Genomic DNA, 13488 nt, shown 5'->3' with positions numbered 1-13488 from the left:
TTTCATAAATTGGATCAAGGAAGTCGCGATGGCCCCAGCCTCTCTACGGCACAGTTACTGTGGCAAGGTCAACCCAAATTGCTGCCTTGTAAATATCTTGACTTTGATTCCTGGGTGATCTGTGCGACTATCTCCAATTCTAGATAGAAATACATTCATCTTTGAATCTTCGAGAATCCAATATCCTCTGTGCTCTGTAGATTCAGTCCGAGGTGACCGTGATATGTAGATCCACGGATTAGGTTTGTGTCGTCAGTCAATCTTTCCCACTAGGTTTATAGACTTGGATACCGCAGCCCCCCGAGTACGCCCAGGTGATGCATCCGTGGATGTATAGGTACCTACATAGTAGGTACGGAAAACCCGTAGACAATTGTTCGATATGCAAATTCTCGGGTAAATCAGATCGACGATCACGGATGTCAATCATCACCCCTTTTAGGACGGTGGTCCCTCCGCGCTCCGCTACCCGGGCCAGCCATATTCCTTCAGCATCCTAACCGAGTGTTGCATTGAGCCTGTGTATACCCGTGGACTTGCACACGTACATATCCGTGAGACGTGAATGGGCTGCGGGGTGCATGTTCCTGAAGAACCTTGAAATCAGCCGTAGACGAATGTGGAGCTTGAGTGCTTCCACCAATCTGCACGACCACGGATATATAACGCCGCAAACCTCGGTCCACCTCAATCCACGGATTCTAACGAGTTTCTTCAGGAACGATCAGGATCCATGGATCTGCCCCTATTCTTAAGTGATCGGAGATACTTCGCAATTATTATAGAAAACACAATCTATAGAGCGGAGACGTTTAACGTTGGAACGATCTCCCATTTGACCGCGTTCTAGAAGCAGCAGGAGCCCGCCCCGCTCTGCGGCACCGTCGTCTCAGAATAAGCTGCTAACGGAGTTCTTCCCCAAACCGCATTCTTATTTACGCGAACATTTCATGGTTTTTGCATAAAAAGCAGTCGTGGAAAAACTTTATGCTAAATAACCCGTGGCGATCTTTACCTTCAGACCGGACCGACCCAGAGCAAGCTTTCTCCTTCCGGTGGAGTCCACGGGTCCCCATCAGAATGACATGTCCCAAGATGAAAATGAGACAGGACCACTCCGCGCTCTATACGGAACATGGAGCCTAGGTCTCGATCCACGTTCACCCCTAAATGGACGACCGCCGAAGAAGTAGCACGTATAAGACCAACTGACCACCCGGGTTTCGATGATCAACCACTCTCATTTCCACATCCTCACCATGAAGTCCTTCGCTCCCCTTTCTCTTCTTTCCCTGGCGCTGGCCGCCGCCGGCAATGCCGCTTCCTCCCCCACCAAGACCCTGGCCCGTCGCGCCGACTTCTGCGACCAGTGGGGCTCCGTCACCACCGGCAGCTACATCGTCTACAACAACCTCTGGGGCCAGAGCTACGACAGCGCCGGCAAGCAGTGCACCGGCATTGACTCGGTCAGCGGTACCGATATCGCCTGGCACACCTCGTGGTCGTGGGCTGGAACCTCGAACCAGGTCAAGAGCTTCGCCAACGTCGCTCTGGACTTCACTGCCAAGAAGCTGAGCGCTGTCAACAGCATCAAGTCCAACTTCAAGTGGAGGTTAGTACATTATGAAAAAGAACGTGGATGAATCCCCCCTTTGCTGACCTGAATCAGCTACTCCAACACCAACGTCGTCGCTGATGTCGCCTACGACCTGTTCCTCAGCTCCACCGCTGATGGCGACGAGGAGTACGAGATCATGGTCTGGCTTGCTGCCCTCGGCGGCGCCGGCCCCATCTCCTCCACCGGTTCTGCTATTGCCACCGTCACCATCAACGGTGTCAACTGGAAGCTGTACTCCGGCCCCAACGGCAGCATGACCGTCTACAGCTTCGTCGCCGAGTCGACCGTCACCGACTTCTCTGGTGATCTGTTGGAGTTCTTCACTTACCTCGAGAAGAACCAGGGTCTCAGCTCCAGCAAGTACCTGACTCACGTGCAGGCCGGTACTGAGCCTTTCACTGGTACCGCCGACCTGACTGTCTCCTCCTACTCCGCTGTTGTCGCATAAGTTTGAGTCAAGATGAGGGGTTTGGGGATGTCCAGTACATACTTTGTAGCAAGAATAGATCAGGAATCGATTCTGTTCAGAATGACTCAACCTACCGACCGACACTGAGACTTGTAAGGTCAATGTTTGAGAAAGTCCAAACAATGAGTGACGTGTCTTAGGCTTCCATATGCAGATGACACACGAGTAGCGCAATACTGTACAATGAGATTGTAGCATTTCAACCTCTAACCGCCGACCCAAACATCTGAAACGCGGAGGAGATAAAATCCGAAACCGCCCCATCTCAGGCGCCTAGAACGACGACCCAACACCGAGAACGAAGCAGGAAGTCGCAGATGCCTAAAGGCAGTAAAAAAATAGGCAGTATGAGAATGGAACAATCAGGCCTAGACAGTGGGTTCGAAACAATGACCAGCGAGACGCCGAACGCGAAACGCGACCTGCATTTTACAGCCGATCCCAACAATGCAGACTCGCAGCGGGCATGGCATGCATGGCGTCCGGGGAAAGAAACCAGAAACCCGCACGTTGGGACGTCCAGCGGGTCCAGAATCTAAGAATAATCGGAAGCGCACCGCCTGTCCGCTCTGCCTACGGCAAATAAGAAAGGATCCCTCTTGTTGGGAGCGCGAAATGTTACAGCAAGCGCTGCGTCGGAGTGAGAATGCAAGCGCCGGCGGGATGGCGGGAGGGCGGGAAGATGGGCGCTTAGATGCTGCACCTGCACTGCACTGCAGTTTCGTGTTTTGTATTTCTCCTTTTTTAAGGACAAAAATAATTAGAGTGGGACTGGGAAAATTTAGTGCCCAAAGGATCGCGATTAGCTTTGCGAATGCATGGAATTGTACTCCGTATGGGAGTCCGTGACGATAGGATCGTGTGAGTTCAAGGGCGAAATTGGATAGATCGGAAGGGGAAGAAAAAGGATAGAGAACAATGTGACCTATAGTGAATAGTGAAAAGCGTGTTCGAGTCAAGTGTAACACCCCTCGAACACGCTAAACTCGTGGCGCGGCGTGACAGGGGGGTCATTTGGCATGTCATTTGTGGAGAGGAAACAGGGATTCTCGCCCCATGCCAGTGCTAGTTTCTCGCTGTAGCATCTTACGGTCGGAAACTGACAGGTTTGCTTGGGCACGGATACTTCCGGCTGGCTGGTTCATGATTTTCTTTTTCTTTTGATGTTTGAGGTTTTATTTTTATTTTTAATTCTCCATTACTCCATTATCTCCAGTGGATATCAGTGGAATGGCGGCACAGCGCGAGTTTCAAAGTATAGATAGCATCAAACGTCATGATCCAGCATACAGAGTACAATGTAGAGTTTCTATAGGCCTAATGCTAGGTTGGAGGCTATGGGGAGGCGGGTGAATAATTGAAGATCGGGTCCACCGGCGATCCTCAGCTCCGTCGCGACTAGTGAACGCGTTAAAACTTCGTACCTAGAGGAGAATTGATTCAGGGTGCTATGGGAGAGTTAATCCAGGACGGAGCGTAGGGCAATAACCTTGTTCAAGGACAGTATTAGACGAATAGTACGAGATTCAAGCAGTAGCTATGGTAGGAGGCGAGTACAAGGTCAATCTAGGGATAGCGCACAGGTACAATATTACAGTCCCAATGCAATCCTTCCCATTGAAACTCCATAAGGGGATCCATAAAAAGTACCGTGGCAAATCACATTGATTTCTCGCGTCTCAGACTCCGCGCGCGAAGGTTCGAGCATCTCAGATCCAGCTATGCAGGTTTGCTCTACCTGTTCTGTAACCCCTGCCCTGCTCTCATCCTTCGTCCATTCTTACTGGGCCTTGCTGCACGCCCCCTATGGCACATACCAACTTATAACTAGAGTATTTCCGCCCGGGTTCTTCACGAGATTCATCCACATGCCCAACGTCGTCATTCTCTTTTCGGGACGCTTTTGATTTTCTATTTACTTATACATCCTAATATTTCCCACTGTCTCGCCGGTAAATCTCGATTGGCATTATATTTGCATAACAGTGGATTCTGTCTCAATAAAACTCCCCGGGTTTCACTTCAGTTCTACTCAGTTAGGGCTATCGATTTCGATAAGAGGTTGACACGACAACCCCAACTATCCTTGCCGCAACATTCTTTGAGAAGTTACTACTTCTTTGACATCCTGCCGGTCAGGAATCTGCTTTAATCTTGTCTTTGTGTGCTTGTTCTTATTGTCGTCTTTCTTTATTCTTTTGTTCACAACTGCCTTGTCTCTCTCTCATTATTGTTTTTGCCGTACAATCCGCATTGTTCATTCATTTGTTTATATCTCTACACGGAGCTCTTCTCGATCGTCCAATTTTCGTTACCATCAACATGAATTCTCTGTCGCTCAACCGAGCCGCTCTCGATGAGTTTGTCACTTCGCGGGTCACCCGCGAAATGGTCACCTACCTGGCCCAGCAGGCAGCCCAGGTCATTCGATGCGAAGCCCATGTGACCAACACTGTCAACCATGGCCAACCTACACCACCCTCTACTCCTCCCATGGAAAATACCGACCTACCTGCTCTGCCTTCAATTGAACAATTCATTACATCCCTCGTCACCAGATCCCAGGTACATGTATCTACCCTCATGAGCTGCCTTGTCTATCTCGGCCGTCTTCGATCCCGTCTGCCACCAGTCGCAAAGGGCATGCGCTGCACCGTCCACCGGATCTTCCTGGCTTCACTCATTCTCGCCGCGAAGAATCTCAATGACTCAAGCCCCAAGAACAAGCATTGGGCTCGTTACACCGTTGTCAAGGGCTTCGAGGGTTTCGGTTTCTCACTGCCCGAAGTTAACCTTATGGAGCGCCAGCTTCTCTTCCTCCTCGACTGGGATTTGCGCATCACCGAAGAAGACCTCTTCACCTACTTGGAGCCTTTCCTGGCCCCTCATCGCCAGCGCTTGATTGCCCAGGAGCGCGAGCGCAAGGCCGAAGAGGAGCACCGCCACAAACAGCAGCAACACCGCGAATGGTATGTCCGAATCCTTCTGGCCTTATATAGGCCCAAATCCTTCTCTACATGAACTAACAAACCTAGGCGCCGTCTTCACGCATCAGCGGACCTGCTGGCCAGCCGCCTCCGTCGCCAGAAGCTCGAAGCCCGCGGTGAACGTCGCGACACCACTCTTCGTCGCCTTCCAAGCCACGCCTCTTGCCCAACAATGAACAACATCAACACTACCACCAACATCCAAAACACCGCTGAGCACGATCGCTACAACCCATACACCCGCCGCTCTCCAACCAGAGCCAATCGCTCCATCTCCCCACCATCCGTTCGCGATGTTCCTCCTCTCTCGCACGCCGAGACATTCAACTCCCTTTGTTCGCGATCTTCCAGCATCGCCCCAAGCTCACGAGGCACACCTGCCTCCATCAGCACAGTCTCGTCTGGCGCAGACGATCTCACCTTCTCCGACCAATCTCGCAGTCCCTCGTCTCTCTCTTCCCTCAGCTACAGCTACGTCAATGTCGGTCCCACCGACAAGAAATTCGAACCCACCCGCCAACCTTCCAAGAAGATGAAGGTCGGCGGTGCGCACAGCGGCTTCGTCGCTCGCTTCCTTGCCTCCGCGACTGGATCGTACATGGGCGGCCGTCGCTCTCACTAATCGAGCTGGTCTTGATTTCTATACCTACCCTAATCACTGACATCGCTGATGTCGCCTCGGATCTTTCGTCATCTCTACCATCTCCTTGTCTCTCTATATGATCTTTTATTCTACTTTTCATTTTTCATACTTTGCTTTTCTGAAAAAGCTGTCGTTGATATGCATGTGCCAATACGTTGCCACGGCCTTGTGCCTTAGAGATTTGACTTCTCATTTTCCTTTACTTCCCCCTTTGTCTTCATCTGTTACTGCATGGAATGGCGTTCCTGTGTCAGTGACCCTCATACGTTTTCATGTTCCTCGGGCTATCTAGACTGCCTCATGTACCATGATCTATACACCGAACAATGATATCTTACAATAAATTCTTCCTGAGTAGCTTGATTCGTAACCTCACACTTCAATATTATGACCCTTTCAGTAAATTATCTAATCCATGTTTTTCTCCGACCGCAGACCCCCCTCATTTGGGGTTTCCTAGTGACCAGCAAATGCTCGCTTGCAGATATCGGTCGCACTTTTTCCAGTACGTGATGCTGTCCACGGGTCCTATGTGCTTAGTACCAACGAAACCCCAGAAACCAATGCACCTAGTAGGTAACTATGACTCCGAAGCCTGTTGCCTGCGCAAAATACCTCGATCTCGATCTCTACCGCAACGTTCACACAAATGCCAAATTATTGGAGCAGAACCTTGCGTTGGCTTACACATTCTGTGAGACAATTACCCCGCAGGTTGCACTGGAGGTCGTCCTGGTGATGATCTGGATTCACGATGCAGTACTAAATAATCCGTACTTTGTTCCAATACCCAAGCCGAAGAATGACGCAGCTAGGGGGTGGTCCGAGGGTTCCCTCGGGGACGCGGGTCTCGACCTCTGCAATTCCTCTGCAATTTCTCTGCAATTACTCCGTAATAAGAAAGCCGTACAGCAGGGCCTAGACAGGGAAATAGAGTTTAGATTCGGCAATGCTATTTCGTTACTCATGACAGATGCAAAAGGTCGAGATTGAATTAGATACCCGGTCCTTCCCAGTATTCGCGCTTGATTCTCATGATCGCGGATTGCTTGTGCGGGAAGCTGACCTCGCCTTCTTTGTAGAAGCCTGCTTCTTGGAGGTAATTAATGAGTCTGTAATCGGTTAGCTTGGTATCTTAGAGCAGTCTTCTTAGACTTACTTGAGGTTATCGACGCGCGGTTCCAGGATAACGGACTCGGTCCGCATATCCGACAGGAAACAATGGTGCACCAGAGCACTGAGCCAGACTGCGACGCGGTGTGCGCCGCGGAATTCCTGCTCGCCGACAAGTAGATGGATACCGCGATCATAGTTGTCCACGTGGTCCAGCAGTCTGCCCAGTCTATCTTCCTTAACCCAGTAGATCTCGAAGTATCCAAAGGGTTTGCCATCCCAGCACCCGATCACCGGGAACTTGTGTCGGGACGTTAGGTTGTCTATGAGGAACTTCTCCTGCGCGGATTTCGGTCCGCCTTCGGCCCACATTGCCTCTACACGAGGAACGTTCATCCATCGGTGCAATGTGTCCACGTCCGAGCAGATATTCTCTGTGAGATGCTGCTCGATACCCGTTACCGCCGAGCTAACGGGTGTGCCCGGCCGACTACCGTCAGGCTTCACCATCGGCACATATGGTACGCGGAACGACAGCCACTGCTGCAAGCTGGGGATGTAGCGCACGTAGAAGACCTCGCCCTGATGGGGCGGTTTCGGACGAATGGGGTGTCGGATCCCATCTGTAGACGTGTATTGCGTTGGCGCGGGTGGGAAGTATGTAGGCAGATGACTTCCCGATGTGAATGGACCCGCAGAGGTGAAGGGGGCGAGGTTTGCTGTGTGGAAGGTTGCCTCGGTGGGTGCTAGTGAGAGGGCCGCGACACTGGGCAGACCGTCGCGGGTTGGAGATGCGCTGCGGGACTGGTAGGTTGGCGAGGAGGGGGCACCGCGCGGAGTGAGAGTGAAGAGGAATAGGCGTGGATCGAGCTGCCAGAAGCTGCGACGGCTGACGAACATATTGGACCAGCTACTAGAGTCTCTTGTCTCGATGGGCTGGAGGCCGACAGAGGAGTCCTCGGTGGCGATGAGACCCATGCGCTCGAGTTTTTGTAGTAGATTGCGACCCTTGAAGATTCCCTCGCGTTTGATATTGATGCGCCATTCGCCCTTTGGTCGGCCCTTGTGCGGGTTCACGCTTGAGGCGGCGGTGTCCACATGCAGGTCTGGCTGGGGCTCGTGGAAGTACCACCACAGAGTCGCCCACAGCATCATGGCAATATGGCGCGTGGGTGAAGTCACCGGCCTGAAGTCGCTGGACGGCGGGTTGACTATATACGAGATGTAGAGGGAGTCGCGGTTCAAGGTGGGGGTGGTAAAGCGGGTATAACGCTCATCTTGATCGTGATCATGCTCTGTGCCTTCTACGTGAGTCTTTTCGGTGTTGATGATGATCGTCCAGCCTGGGGGAAAGGTGGAGTTTTGCTGCACGTTGAAATCGGCGGATTTGAAGGTGACCCCACCGAAAACGGGAGAGACGTTGAAGGTGAGGCCATTGGGGAGGTGGCAAGTGGTGTTCTTCATTATGAGCTGGAGCTGGAGGTAAAGCCTGAGCTGTGTCCTGGATCAACACGGGATCAGGGAGCTTTATACTCTTTCAAGTTGACTTTTCGCACTGTTGCTTTGGCCCCTCACTGCGCGGGGAATCGTGCACCAATGACCAACGCCCACAGCAAAAATCAACGAGAAGTCCACTAGTACCAACTGCTCGATTGGTAATTTCGAGTTGGAGATTTGATGGAGGAAAAAGAAAAAGAAAAGGCAGGTTTGACCGAGGTGACATGATGACGCAGAATATCAGCCCATGCGCATGGTACCTTTTTCTATGGGACGACCTGATTGGCCTAAGCTATAGACCGTTTTACATTGTACAAATCCTAACTCCCATCTTTAATTGAGAGGTCATTTATTCGATATCCAGTGTCAAAATATAATTTCCTCGTTCTTTTTGACACTCCAACCGCCATAGATTTAAGTTTTTAAAGACAGTTTGGCAGCTAATTTCCGCGTTGGAGATCTGTTGATCTTCCAATTTCCTGTTTGGATTGACAGTCGATTTCTCCGATTCGAGAACAAGTGGATCCCGGGCCAATGACAATAGAGTTAAAGGTAAGCAATGGGTATACTAATGTACTAGGTGAGAAAAAAAAAAAAAACTAAAGCTAGAAGTCCTCCACTGTGGTTCCAAGCTTCCGCTCCCGCGCCAAGCGCACCAAATCCCCGCCAGTAACAAGATCCATGAGGCCCAGCCCAACGGATTTGTAGATAACATTGCCACGCTGAGACCATTCGCGGAGACTCTTTTCCTCATCCACAGTCTCCTCATTTCGTTGAGCATCGCGCACCATCAGGAGCTCACCGAGCTCCACCACCTGTTTCGGCCTGATCCCCGCTTGGATGAGTTCACCGGCCTCCTTGAGTGCCGCGTCTAGACTGTCTACGACAATCACACCACTGCGTTGGACGTGCTTGTGCCAGTGGCGATGGGGAGGCTGGATAGTGACCTCGTCCCGAAGAATATCCGGGTGAATCTCCGCCATGTGTGCCTTGTATGATCCGATCGCACAAATCAGACGACCCTTTTGACGGCCTTCGCCAGAGGTGAGGTATTCCGCGGGGAACAATGGCTCCGGTGATGGGGTACAGCAGAAGATGGCGTCGGCCTTGCGCACGTGTTCTTTTAGCACACGGCTGTATTCGCCGAAATCGCTGCTGACGGCCGAGAACTTGACATCCCGGCGCCATTCGGTGTTTTCGGGAAGGTAGATGTCACGCAAAAGCTTGGCAGCCCGGTCGAATGATCGGTTCACAATGTATACTCGGCGAATATCCTCCCCGCGGAGCACCAGCGCCAGGCGGATGTGCCAGTACGCCTGGGTGCCGGCTCCGAATACGAGGAGCGTGCGCACCTTCTTGCGCTTGTTGAACATCATCAGTGACGCCAAGGCCGTGCGGAACGCCGTTAGCTCATGGGCGTTGATCAAGGCGAAAGGCAGACTTTCGCCATCGAGAAGGGTTACACTTCCGCGGGGCGATGTGTCACGAGTTCCTGCGCCCGGCCATGCGCCAAGAGTCTTAGAGATGTTCGAAGTGACGTTTTGTTGGTTCACACAGCCCGTGAGGAGGGTCGAGCTGTCTGTGCTTGAGCTGCCAGTGGTAGTTGAGGGAGTGACTGAGCTACTCTCATCTTTGTCATCCTTGTCTTCCGAGCCCACGGAAAGGTCACTCATGTCGGAGGATAAGGAAGCCACCGAGTTTCGGAAGGATCCTCGTCTCCGTGAGGTGATCTGCTCCTTCTCTTGCGCATCCACTGTGTCACGCTCGACGGCACAGCCGGCATCACCCCCGTCCTGCAGGGAGATCATCTTGATACCGATTGTCTGACCGGTGCTAGCGGGCATGAAGAGGGTAGTGCAGCCATTCTGACGAGTGATGGCCGTTCGCTGGGGTTGGAATGCCGCTGAACAGCCCTTATCTTGAGATCCACTGGAGTATTCCCGTAGAGCTTCGGCGAGGTTTCGCTGCAAGCCCACGATCTCGTCCCGGGAGAGCGCATGCAGCAAATCACGGAGCTGGCTTCGAGAGAGCACGGTAAGAGGCATACTGAAGGTTGAGTGTATCGCGGTTGATGGTAAGAGGACGGAGGGTATTGAGGAGGGGCAGAAGAATTGGGTAAATGAGTGGAGGAGGCAAGAAACTCGAGATTCTAAGATCTGCGACACAATTCTAGTTAGCCAAGACAGCCCCCAACCACGCCGCTGCCAAGAGACGAGTGAAACCACATACTCGGATATGATGATTGTGCGCATAAGTTATGACGCGCCAAGGGCCTTCTGGAGAGTCACAGCGGACTTTGCGGGCTTAAAATAACTCGGGCGCCGGAGAAGTAAATCTGGAAATTCGGAGATGACGGCCACTGTTGACTGTGAGGTGGGGGGAAGCGGGGCGATCAGCGGCGATAAGTCAAAAATTGAACCTGGTGCTGTTGGGCTTGGAAGTTGAGATAGCCCTGTAGGGAGTAGGTTTTTGTTAAGACACAAGCATATCAATGTGTATCATATATGCACCTAAACAGACATGATCATGTCTGTGGGGCTCTTGACGCAGGTCTGTTTGCGGCCGGTCGTTTTCAGTACTTCAGGTACCATTTTCGGCCTGAGGCACACATTGAACATTGGCCAGCAGAAAATGAAGATAGCAGAAATGCTACTTGTATTACACTTGTACAGTCCTTTCGATGGAGCACGGAGTACCTAGATTCATAATTAAGACCCCTCAAAGGCTGGTGGCTCGCGGGCGCTTGGATTTGACTTTGTATAGTTACAGCCACTTATGTTTGGCGTCTGGAGTACCTAGGTAGGCATATGGGATTAAAGAATGTAGAGATCAATTGTCGGCTGTCTGAACTACCCCATGCTACAGTACGTAAAAAGTCCTTCATCCTACAAACCCCTTCATGACGCCTGACATGTGGATCCACGGATTGCGGCCCCGGGGAACCGCCCAGAAATCACAAACAAACACAGATACTTTCCAAATCTACTCAATAGCTGTGGTTTGACTTTTTCCACGACCTTCAAAGCTCCAGTCAATCTGCGTGGCCATCCTCACCTTCACTCCAAGCTCATTAGCAAAGGCACGGACCAGTCCCGGGTTCAATTGAAACCATCGTCCCGCCTGGACTGCATCAATGCCGGATTGCACCACCTTCTCCGCCAGCGGCCCCGTCTTGATACCACCCACGGCAGTGATCAATATCTTGTCACCCACAGCTTTCTTGATTGTCTGCGCCAAATGCACCTGGTATGCAGGGCCTGGCTTAATGGCAATCGCGGATTTGGCGTGAACACCGCCCGAGCTGACGTCCACCAAGTCAACTCCCAGGTCAGCTAAACGTGAAACGAGCTCAATTGACTGATCGACTGTCCAACTCTCGGGGAACTCTTTCTTCAACACATCGTCAAATTCGAACCAATCGGTTGCACTGATGCGGATCAGAAGAGGCATTGTGTCGGGAATGTTGGCCCGGATGGCCTCGGAGACCTCCAAGAGTAGTCTGATCCTATTGTCGAAGCTACCTCCGTACTGATCTGTTCGTTTGTTGCTAACAGGGCTCAAAAACTGATGCAGCAGATACCCATGGGCGGAATGGATCTCAATAGCATCGAAATTCGCTTTGACGGCCCTTTTAGCAGCTTCTGCGAAGTCACTCTTCAAGACCGCAATGTCCTCCAATGTCAAAGCCCTAGGGACGCTATTGACACCTTCCTCCTGGGCTATGGCTGATGGTCCAACAATCTCGTCGGGCCACCCACCAGCCTCCTTGACAGCCATAGCATTGACACTCAGCCAGGGAGCAACGGCACTGGCTTTCCGACCCGCGTGGCTCAGCTGAATAGCGATTTTCTGATTCTGGCTATGCGCAAACTCGGTGATACGCTTCAACGGTTCAATCTGGCCATCTTCATAGAGACCAAGATCTTGAGGTGTGATGCGACCCTCTTTCTGCACGGCTGTAGATTCCATGATCGCTATTCCTGGGCCGCGCTGAAGGATTCCACCAATATGTGTCAGATGCCAATCGGTGGCATAGCCATTTTTAGCAGAGTACTGACACAGGGGGGCCAGGAAAAGACGATTCGGAAGCGTCACCCCTCTTATGGTGAGAGGGGTGAACAGTTTGATTGACCCCTCTAGCTGCGTACCCGCGGGAGGCTCTTGAGCCGGCGTGTAATAGGAGACACCCTTGGCCGCAATGTTATCAATGATCTTTTGTGTCATGATTCTTGTGTTTGAATATGAGCTTTCGAAGTGAATAGGGTGCTGAGTGATGTACCCCAAGAAAAGGCAGACTACGAATCTTAGTCCTTAAATAGACCTCCGGCGTGATATGCAACTGGTTAAGTGGGAACATCTTGCCGTCTTACTGTAGAACTAATGATTGAAGCTACGTCCCCAGGACAAGATGTGCCTACTGATTACAAATGATACTTTTAGTTAGTTATGGTGTGATAATTATTAATACGATGGCCCCGGGGGCGATCACGATATTGAATCCCTGCAAGTTTCATGTGTGTGTGAGAACATCTGACACAGAAAACCATGGGGAGAAAGTGCTGTGTCATTCAAGGTATACTCTGTATGATTCCATTACTTACTTGTCTGACCTTGTCGGACACTGTCGTTAAGCTCCATCGGTTGATCTAGTTAATAGTTGTGGTGATATCGTGAATCTTCAAAGACCTCAAAAGCCAAGACAAAATCAACGAAGAAGACGAATTTGTGTTCTTCCCCCGGTTTAGCTGACATAGCTTTGGTCCAGTCGAGCGAGGTTCACAGCCGGTAAGTATAAACCGCGATTCGACTGCACAGCCCTGGAGGATGAGGAAGGCTATAAATGATGGCCAAAGACGTTAACCATTCTTGGACTAGAGGGTACGCACGGAGTCATCTGGGGAGCCCGCGGTTCGCGATGACTTGGTTTGATACAACCTCAAATCCAGAGCTTACTCGTTCGACAGCGTTTAGCACCTCGCTGCAAGACAAATGCCATGTATCCCGACACTTCTGAGCAGTGAAGCAGTGCGGTGGGCGTGGACAGATCCAAGCAAAGGTGGGTCGGATCCAATGCCCGACGGCGCGGGGTTGGCCACCGAACTGTAGCTCGGAAGCTCTATCCGAATCTACAAGAATGCCCCTCGACTACCAAGCTTTCTCC

General features: G+C 51.5%; 5 protein-coding genes across 5 annotated transcripts; 2 read left to right on the top strand and 3 right to left on the bottom strand.

Moving 5' to 3' along the window:
• Positions 1-1259: 1259 nt before the first annotated feature.
• On the top strand, positions 1260-2066 carry xgeA (putative endoglucanase; the record flags this gene model as incomplete). The annotated part of the gene is made up of 2 exons (XM_056950090.1): positions 1260-1612; positions 1670-2066. The coding sequence occupies 2 exons, from the start codon at positions 1260-1262 to the stop codon at positions 2064-2066; spliced, it is 750 nt and encodes a 249-aa protein (XP_056816005.1).
• A 2343-nt stretch (positions 2067-4409) lies between these two features.
• Positions 4410-5696, top strand: N7506_000793 (cyclin family protein; the record flags this gene model as incomplete). Its single annotated transcript, XM_056950089.1, has 2 exons — positions 4410-5056; positions 5123-5696. The coding sequence occupies 2 exons, from the start codon at positions 4410-4412 to the stop codon at positions 5694-5696; spliced, it is 1221 nt and encodes a 406-aa protein (XP_056816004.1).
• Positions 5697-6711: 1015 nt separating this feature from the next.
• Positions 6712-8294, bottom strand: N7506_000792 (GNAT family N-acetyltransferase; the record flags this gene model as incomplete). Its single annotated transcript, XM_056950088.1, has 2 exons — positions 6712-6829; positions 6877-8294. The coding sequence occupies 2 exons, from the start codon at positions 8292-8294 to the stop codon at positions 6712-6714; spliced, it is 1536 nt and encodes a 511-aa protein (XP_056816003.1).
• Positions 8295-8932: 638 nt separating this feature from the next.
• Positions 8933-10372, bottom strand: N7506_000791 (putative proline utilization protein PrnX-like; the record flags this gene model as incomplete). Its single annotated transcript, XM_056950087.1, has 1 exon — positions 8933-10372. One exon carries the CDS (start codon positions 10370-10372, stop codon positions 8933-8935), a length of 1440 nt encoding a protein of 479 aa, XP_056816002.1.
• A 937-nt stretch (positions 10373-11309) lies between these two features.
• N7506_000790 (NADH:flavin oxidoreductase/NADH oxidase) lies at positions 11310-12551 on the bottom strand (the record flags this gene model as incomplete). The annotated part of the gene is made up of 1 exon (XM_056950086.1): positions 11310-12551. The coding sequence occupies one exon, from the start codon at positions 12549-12551 to the stop codon at positions 11310-11312; it is 1242 nt and encodes a 413-aa protein (XP_056816001.1).
• Positions 12552-13488: the final 937 nt, after the last annotated feature.

Source organism: Penicillium brevicompactum (genome assembly GCF_028827555.1).
Source record: "Penicillium brevicompactum strain IBT 35665 chromosome Unknown utg000001l_segment0_segment0, whole genome shotgun sequence".
In the NCBI taxonomy this organism is placed as follows: Eukaryota; Fungi; Ascomycota; class Eurotiomycetes; order Eurotiales; family Aspergillaceae; genus Penicillium; species Penicillium brevicompactum.
This window is presented reverse-complemented; position numbering and strand designations above follow the sequence as displayed.